This window comes from Silurus meridionalis, chromosome 12 (genome assembly GCF_014805685.1).
Source record: "Silurus meridionalis isolate SWU-2019-XX chromosome 12, ASM1480568v1, whole genome shotgun sequence".
Lineage (NCBI taxonomy): Eukaryota > Metazoa > Chordata > Actinopteri > Siluriformes > Siluridae > Silurus > Silurus meridionalis.
In genome coordinates this window covers 20,051,689-20,060,896 of record NC_060895.1, presented here as the reverse complement: position 1 = coordinate 20,060,896, position 9,208 = coordinate 20,051,689, and the positions used below count along the sequence as shown (strand labels likewise).

The 9,208-nt window shown below is 39.5% G+C and overlaps 1 protein-coding gene across 1 annotated transcript; it reads right to left on the bottom strand.

Moving 5' to 3' along the window:
- Positions 1-3,019: 3,019 nt before the first annotated feature.
- Positions 3,020-3,993, bottom strand: LOC124394315 (putative gustatory receptor clone PTE01). Its single transcript, XM_046862455.1, is given in 2 exon segments — positions 3,020-3,768; positions 3,771-3,993. Coding segments are annotated over 2 exon segments (972 nt in total).
- Positions 3,994-9,208: the final 5,215 nt, after the last annotated feature.

Here is a 9,208-nt window from a genome sequence, read left to right as displayed (position 1 = left end):
AGAACAAGGCCTATGAAGAAAAGAACACCTTGCCTACTGTGAAGCATGGCGGGGGGTCAATCATGCTTTGGGGCTGTTTTGCTTCTGCAGGTACTGGGAAGCTTCAGCGTGTGCAAGGTACCATGAATTCTCTTCAGTACCAGGAGATATTGGATGACAATGTGATGCAGTCCGTCACAAACCTGAGGCTTGGAAGACGTTGGACCTTTCAACAGGACAATGATCCCAAGCATACCTCCAAGTCCACTAGAGCATGGTTGCAGATTAAAGGCTGGAACATTTTGAAGTGGCCATCGCAGTCACCAGACTTAAATCCGATTGAGAACCTCTGGTGGGACTTAAAGAAAGCAGTTGCAGTGCGCAAGCCTAAGAATGTGACTGAACTGGAGGCTTTTGCCCATGATGAATGGGCGAAGATACCCGTAGATCGCTGCAAGACACTTGTGTCAAGCTATGCTTCACGTTTAAAAGCTGTTATAACTGTAAAAGGATGTTGTACTAAGTACTAAGATTGAATGTCACTTGGGGGTTGAATAAAACTGATAATGATGTGAGCTCAGAAAAGACATTTGTGGTTATTTCATTATAAATGTTATGTTATATTTGTCTGACCTACACGTGCCTCTTTGATTTAATTGTAAGCAGGATGACTGAATGATCATAATCAATGTCAAACCGACCCTAACACCACAAAGGTCATAATTTTAATCAGAGAAATTTATAATTTAGTTAAAGAGATTTTTTGTTTTATTTTGTTTAAATAGAGGTTCCTGACAAAGTAAAAACCTTGATGCAATAAACAAATTTATGTGGTACTTCTGTGCATTTAAACCTACAAACGGGTCGGTGCTGACCCTAACACAAGAGGAAGGTTAAGCAGTCAATCAACTGGTTTACTGCAGATTTTCTTAGTATATGTACAATGGTGAATATTTCTTTTAAATAATGTGGGAACTACAGTCAGGGAGAGGAACGGGTAAACACCAAATAACTGGCCCAGCGAACTTTTAATATTCGTCCAGGGAGCTGCAGGCTTGTGGATTTTAACCCATTGAAAGGATTTGTAGGGACAAATTTGTTTTCCCCAAAAGAAGCATAATTTTTTTTTATGCTGGTTCAGTCAAAAAGGTATAATGGTTTATAGCAGGTATCATTGTATATAACATTTTTTGTGATTTTATTTATCACCTGCTACATATATCTCATGTTGGTTGTGTTGCACTGTGTTTCCATCTTGTGTCTGTACCAACATTTTGCTATGTTAATGGTTTTGTGGATGACATGGCTGACAAGGTGTCAGGGATTCCCCTGCCACGCCCCCCTCGGCCACCGTCAGGGATTCCCCTGCCACGTCTCGTCTCGAATTACTCGTCTCGAGCGGATATTCTTTTGTTTGTTTTCTCACCTCGGCAGCAGTGAGTGTTTCTTTGTTGAACTGTGTAAATAAAGACTATGATTGAACTATTTCCGCTTCCGCGTCATCAGCCTGACACAAGGCTTGGCACTGTCAACAAACATTATCTGACTGCACAACTTGCAGTGTTATTATACCTACCTATACTTTATTAAAAAGCAATTAATGGATATGCTTTTTTGACTTTTATTAATTACATATACACCAATCAGCCATAGCATTAAAACTACTCAAGGCATGTGCAGTATTTGCCATAAAGGTATTAGAAGCAGATGCTCAAGTTCCAAGGTGGGGCCTAAGTGGTCCAGCAAATATGTGAAGTAAAAATGGTAACGTTTTCTACTGTAATTTGAAAAAGTTAGCAGGCAGAGGAAATAACACCATACATTGTATACATATGTATACGTGTGTGTATATACATTATATATATATCTAGTATGTATATATATATATATATATATATATATATATATATATATATATATATATATATATATATATATATATACATACATACAGTGAGGAAAATAAGTATTTGAACACCCTGCTATTTTGCAAGTTCTCCCACTTAGAAATCATGGAGGGGTCTGAAATTGTCATTGTAGGTGCATGTCCACTGAGACATAATCTAAAAAAAAAAATCCAGCAATCACAATGTATGTATTTTTAACTATTTATTTGTATGATACAGCTGCAAATAAGTATTTGAACACCTGTCTATCAGCCCTCCATGATTTCTAATGGAAGAACTTGCAAAATAGCAGGGTGTTCAAATAATTATTTTCCTCACTGTATGTATATATATATATATATATATATATATATATATATATATATATATATAAAATTTTTTTTAGCTTTGTTTTAATTATGATCTGCTGCAGAGCCCAAGTACTTCAATGCCAGATATTCCTACTGTATGTTTGAAATGTAGCTGATCCGATCCTCGTTGGTTAAACAATCCTTGCTCTCACTTTTTTTCACAGTTGAGGCTGGTAGTCATTAATCAAGCCAATAACCAACAACCATTCATTTCATATCTTGGGAGGGTGAACATGGAGTAATCATAATAATCACTTAACAAACAACGCAGATGTCATATTGTTTTACAAATCCACCGACTAAACTTTAATGGTTTTGCTAGCATAATTATCAATGACACATTTTCCATATTAAATAACAAAAAAGGACACACTCACACCTTAAAAACAAACAAAAACCCTTTAGTCAATTATATATATATATATATATATATATATATATATATATATATATATATATATATATATATATATATTGTACAGACACCAGAATATAGACATAGAATAAAGTTTTTTTTTAATCTTACATATGGTAACAATAAAAACTCATCATAGTGCAAACATTGAATATTAGCATAAATATAATAATTTAGTAATTTAAAATTCCTTATTTAGTTTACTGTTTTAACAATAATATGTTAAATAACAAGCAGGATATTTCATGTTTTATGAACAATAAGATGAAATACTAAGATAATTTATCTGAAAAAAAAGAAAAATGACAAGGTTCTAAAAACATTTTTATGTGCACATTGTTACTACAAATGTGTACTGAAAAACATTTTTATTTTAAGTTTGAAGAAACAGTAAATTTATCATTTATTCTTCTTTTTCGCAATTTAATGATTATAGCTTCTCGGATTTCCTTAGTTCGAAAAAAAAATATAAATGGGTTGACAAGTGGGGGAAGTAGACTATACCACATGACAAGTGTAACACGAGTACTAATACGCATTTGAATGTTGATGTCTGTAATATTGACAGCACATCTAGGCAAATAGTAAAGACATATTATAAGAAGCTGAGGGCTACATGTAGAGAACACTTTGTACTTTGCTTGAGTGACTGGCATTTTTAAAACAGTTATAATAATTGACATGTAAGAAAATATGATGAAAACAAGGGGCCCCAGCATTGCAATCATAGTCATAATAAGGAACAACAATCTCAGAGTCCTTAAATCACCACAAGCCAATACAAATATTGAATTTTGGTCACAAAAGAAGTGGCTTATTATATTGGAGTCACAGAAAGGCATGCCTACACTCTGATGAATTATCAGTGTCAGCCACGAGACTGGAATCACCCAAAATATACCACATGCAAGTGCCATTGAATAATTAGTAACCAGAACAGGGTATCTAAGTGGATTACATATAGCGATAAAACGATCAATGGCCATTAATAGCAAAATAAAAGAAGTGACGGCACCAAAATAATGGACCAAAAACATCTGAACAAAGCACCCCTGAAATGTTAAAGTTTCATCATTAAGCAGGTACTTTGCAATGGTTTTTGGCATTGTGATGGTTCAAAAGCAAAATCCACTATAGCAAGATTACAGAAGATAAGATAGGTCGGTTTTTTAAGATTCTTTTCATACAAAAAAAAGACAATAGTTAACATATTTCCCCCTGCAAGTACGAGATATATTAAGAGAAGAACGGTTCCAACTACTGTGTAGTATTCTGGAGTGAGTCCTGGAAATCCAAGAAGGTAGAATTCTTCAATAGGTGTATAATTTGCATATTGATCCATAACTTCAGTAATATTCCAGAATTGTCTGAGGGCGATTTGGCCCAATCACTGCAAATTTAAAAGTATACATGATACACAATGATTTAAAATAATATAACTTGGTTTAGGCTTACAAATATGAATTAAAACTTCAAACAACACATTCTGACCTTCGTGTATTCTGAAGTTAACTAAAGCCTCTTACAGCTTGCAAGTCCATCAACATTGGCAAGACACACAATTCACTGAACCTTTATACATGCTCTTTCAAAACACAAGAGGCCAGTCATTTGATGCAATGTGTTTCCTCCTCCTTTCACTCTATCACATGTAAAGTGACATCATATGAGTATTTTTTAGAACATTTGAACAACAGCTAACCCCCTACATTTTTATTCTAATCATTTGGTGGAAAAATTACATTGGATGACATATTGAAGTTGTTTGTGATCACTGATTGGCTAAACATTTTACATTATTATTATTAGGTTATGTTTTACATTTTTAAACTATCTGTATAGAGTTTGTAAGCACAGTTTAATGATTGTGATGGTGGCAGGAACAACTGGATACATTTTGACAGTATATATGTAATTTGAAGTTGAATTACTTAGTCTGTTTTACTACAGCATGTAGCAATAGTGTAACACTCAAATCGATTTATTTATGTGTGCAAGTAGATCAAACTTAATTAGCAAGGCTTTAGGTAGGCCTGAGACAAAAACTTAACAATTCACATCTGTACACTTTGTTTTAGAAGAGTCTTACTTTGTTACACTTAGGCTTCATAGAAATTATAAAAAATATCCAACAATTGTTTTAATTAATTTTACAAAAAGATATCTTTACATTTATTACCCATAAGTGTCTAATATGCAGTCAGTTAAGGACTGGGCAAGGATGTTGCATTTTGTTTTATTTAACCAGGTACAAAATTGATTAAATATAATTTTCACAAGAGAGACCAATAGGGCAGCATACAAGGTTTCAACACAACACAAAACACAACACAACACAATCATCACATTATTACATCACTATATTGCCAGAAGTATTGGGTAACCTGACCTTTCCTGCTATATGTGGTTCTTTTCCAACTGTTACCAGAAAGCTGGAGGCACTCAATTATGTAGGACACATCTAGATACAATAAAATGTTGCATTCACTTGAACTTGGAAACTGAAACCTGTTCCAGCATGGCAATGCCCCTGTGCACAAAGTGAGCTCATTGAATATATGATTTACATGCTTTGGAGATCAAGATCTTAAACGGCCTGCTAAATGATAGCTCTAATTTCATCCCTACTGAACACCTTTTGGATGAATTGGAATACTGACTGCACTCCAGGCATCCTCACCTACATTAGTACCTGACTTTACCTAACACCCTTGTGGCTGATGAACACAACTATCCATAAGCACACTCCAAAATCTAGTGGAACAGCTTCCTAGAGGAGTGAAGGAATTATAAGAGCAAATTGGGACTAAATATTGAATGCGATGCTTAAAAATAACATACCATACTTATGACCAGGTGACCCAATACTTTTGGCAATATAGTGTATATAAAAATGTGCAGCATATTTGTCAAGTATAGCAATTTACAGTTTAACAAATATTCTTCTTCTATAAGGTTAAGTAATCCTAGACAGGAATTGGATGATTTAATTCTAAGTAAATGTATAAATGTTGAAAGACAGAAATAAATGCATATATAAATGTATCATTAACAAAGGGCTTAATTAAATTAATGCCTTCTTCATTTCTACATTTATTTATTTCTGTATATTAACATTCATACATTTTGATATTTATGCATTTTGTGTCCTTCTATGTTAATAGGGTGGACCGTCCAAACCTCACTCTAAAGCAGGATTGGTCAGCTGTGCAAAACAGATAGAAGCAACCAATTTTCTCTACACACATTACCAAACACCTTTTCAACTCTGCACAAATAAAAATGCTGCTCAAATCACCAAATATTTAAATGTCCACTGATTATTATTTTATGAACAGTGCTTTTGTATGTTACTTCAAATCAGCTCTGTGCACTATGATGCATTGCATTAAAGTGTATTTGTCATGTTTTGGACAGAATGTATGATAGCAAGTGAAGTGCAAATGTTGGGTAAGAATGTTATATTAAAGGAACAAGCAAACAAATCCAAATTTAAAGGCATAAACTTTAATGAGAAAAATAAATGATTGGTGTGCAAAACAAACAAATTAGAAGTATAAGATTTAGAATCTTGAGTAAAAATATTTTAATTTCAAAATACAGAATATAATAAATATATAAATGCAGAAGGCGTTAAATACATTTTTTATTGAGCAAAATGTAAATATGCATCTATTTAGTTCCCTTTCAGGAGCTGCATCTACAATGCTTTGTAAACGCTTCTGCGTTTCCGTACTCTGAATCATGTGTGTAATCGGTCCAACCAAAAGGCACGATGTCACGACCAGGTCCCGAGGCGAAGCGCCAGAGGCAGAGAGTTTGGAGATGGGCCTGTCCCTTTCTGTCCCCGGCGAACAAACACGGAGCCGAAGAGATGTGTATGGCAGATATTTTCAGAAGTACAGGTAAAGTGATCCAGTGTGATTTAAGGTTCATATGCAGTATAAGGTGACACTGTGCTGTGCCAGTCCAAAGTTAAAGAAGAGTGATGTCTTGCAGGCTAGGGAGCTCGGTGCAGATGGCACGCTCAGCTCAACCTAGATGTTCCAGAGATGTTCCATCAACAATGCTTCGGATACGAGTGTCCAATACCACCAGACTGACCAGTCCCTGCCTAGTGTGGATGGGCACAGTAACGTCTAATTCCAAAGGGACCAGGAATGGCACTGCGGTCTAGGTTATAGAACCGCACGAAGGTCAGCGGGGTGGACCAACCCACATTGTTACATATGTCTTGGAGGGGCACTCCAGAGGACCAAGATTTTGAGGCAGCCACACTCCAGGTGGAGTGAGCTCTAACCCCGAAGGGAGCGGGGTGACCAGAGGACTTATGTGATAGCATCAACAATCCATCTGCACAGAGGCTGCTAATTAGCAGGAAGGCCTCTCTTGGGAGGGCCGTAGCAGATGAGCAGCTGATCGGTGTTTCTCCAAGGACCCGTCCTGTGGACGTAGCGCGCACTGGACAGAGATGATTCAGTTGCTCCTGGTCTGGGGCCTGGAACGGAGGAGGATAGAATGCCTGAAAACGAACCTCAGGAACTTCTGTGAGAATGTAGGCTGGATACATGAAAGTATGCATTCTTTAGATCCACTGTAAAAAAAAACAGTCCTCGGATCTGATTTGAAGCACAACCTGCAACTTGAACCTGAGTCTCATGAGAGAGTGGTTCAGCTGATGTAGATCTAAGATAGGATGCAACCCTCTGTCCTTTTTGGGAACTATGAAGTACTGGCTGTGGAACGCGGACTCTAGTTCTGATGGGGACCACCTCAATGTCCTCCTTCCTCAGGAGAGTGTTTACTTCCTGTTCCATCACCAGAGCCTTCTGGTTTCCCACCAGGGTGGAAAGAATCCCATAAAGATGTGGTGGAGGAGACCCAAACTGAATCGAGTAACCTTGCTCTACAGGACCACTGAGACACATCTGGAAGAGCTTTCCAAGCTGCCAGAAAGTGCCTTAGGGGTATCAGTCTCTCAAAAATGACCTTCAGTGTGCCTAGAACCAGGGCAGTGCCCTAAGACTCTAGGGGTGACAATATCTCCTGCACCACAACAAGGCCGGGTGGAGACCAAGGAGAGAGCTCTCTGGCTGTGCCCTGAAGCACCGAGGGTGGCAGGGTTAACGGACCAGGTCCCTGAGGAGGCCGGGGGCAGGGCGGGCCCGGGTAATGCGGTGCAACGCGCCCCTTCATGGCCGGATGCCCAGAATGACCTATGTCAGGACACCGCTGCCTGTTTCTTACACCTGAAGGAGTGAGTGGGGCATTAGGGCAGCATGGCTCTTTCCCTGTCAGAAGTTTCCGAGAGAGTCAGCCAGACATGCCTCTTTGTCTAGACGAGACTTGAGGGAGGAGGCGAACCCGGGAGAGAGATTGCTCACAAGCGTCTCATCAACCCACAGCATTTCTCCATACCCGTGTATTTTCCACCCCATGAAGTGTGAATACAACGTTTAAAAAGGGGCTGAAGGGGCTTTGCATGTGCAGTGTGCAGGTCTGGAAAGAACGGGAACGGGAGATCCTGACATGGAGGTTGCGACCCAGTGTCAGAAAGTGTTCGACCAGATTACTGGACAGAGGGACTTTTTGCTCATGAGCTGGCCAAGTTATGTGGTGCAGGTCACAACTGCATAGCTCCTCGAGCCTAGCTCGCAAAGCATGCCCCCCCTTTAGAGGAAGAGATGCAGAGCTAATGCTTTTGTTGCAGGAGGAGAAACCACTGAAAAGCGTGCTGCTCTCAAGCCTGTGAACCAAGTGCTGGATCAAGCAGGTGAGGTTGGACAAAGGGACAAGCCCGTCTCGAAACTCTCTGTGAGGTCCACTTGCAAGCCCCATGAACTGCTGCGCCGCTCCACTTCAGCGAGAGCAGGGGCGGAACCGCAAGAAGCGCAAGATCTCTCCTTAGAGAGAGCCGCTCTGGAGCGGAGCGATGGCATTGACATGCAGCCGGCTCTCTAAAGAAACCAACTAGTGTGCTCCACTCCCAGGAATATATCTGGTATTGCACACTAAACCATTGCGAGCCACTTAGTGGGCAAGGCTTACACGGCAGCGGTTCAGGCTGCTGGTTACCTCCACACAATGGGTGTGTTGCAGGCATACCAGGCTGACCTGCTGCGGAAGATGGATGAGGGATTCAGCTCTGGGGCTGACGATAATTATAAGCAAGAAGCACTGCCGACCTAGCCTTTAGGGCCACCAAAGAAAACGGCTAAGGCCGTGTCAGCCTTAGAAGCCACAGAAAGTAATCTGTAGCTCACCCTGTTGGATATTTCAGACAGGAACACTTCATGGGGTGGAAAGTACACAGGTATGGAGAAATGCTGTGGGCTTTTCTGCTGAACACCCCAATGGCCCCTCCTGGCTTGTTTAGTGATGCCGTAGGTTTGGTTGTCGATAAGTTCCAGGAAGCCAAGAAGCAGTTGGCAGCGTTTCAGCGGGATCCCCCTCGTTGCTCACAAGGTGCCACTCGACAGGCACTGCAAAGCCTAAAGACAGAGTGTTGCCACCCGGACCCATCTGGAGGGGCCCAAAGGCCCTCAGTGATGCTCTAG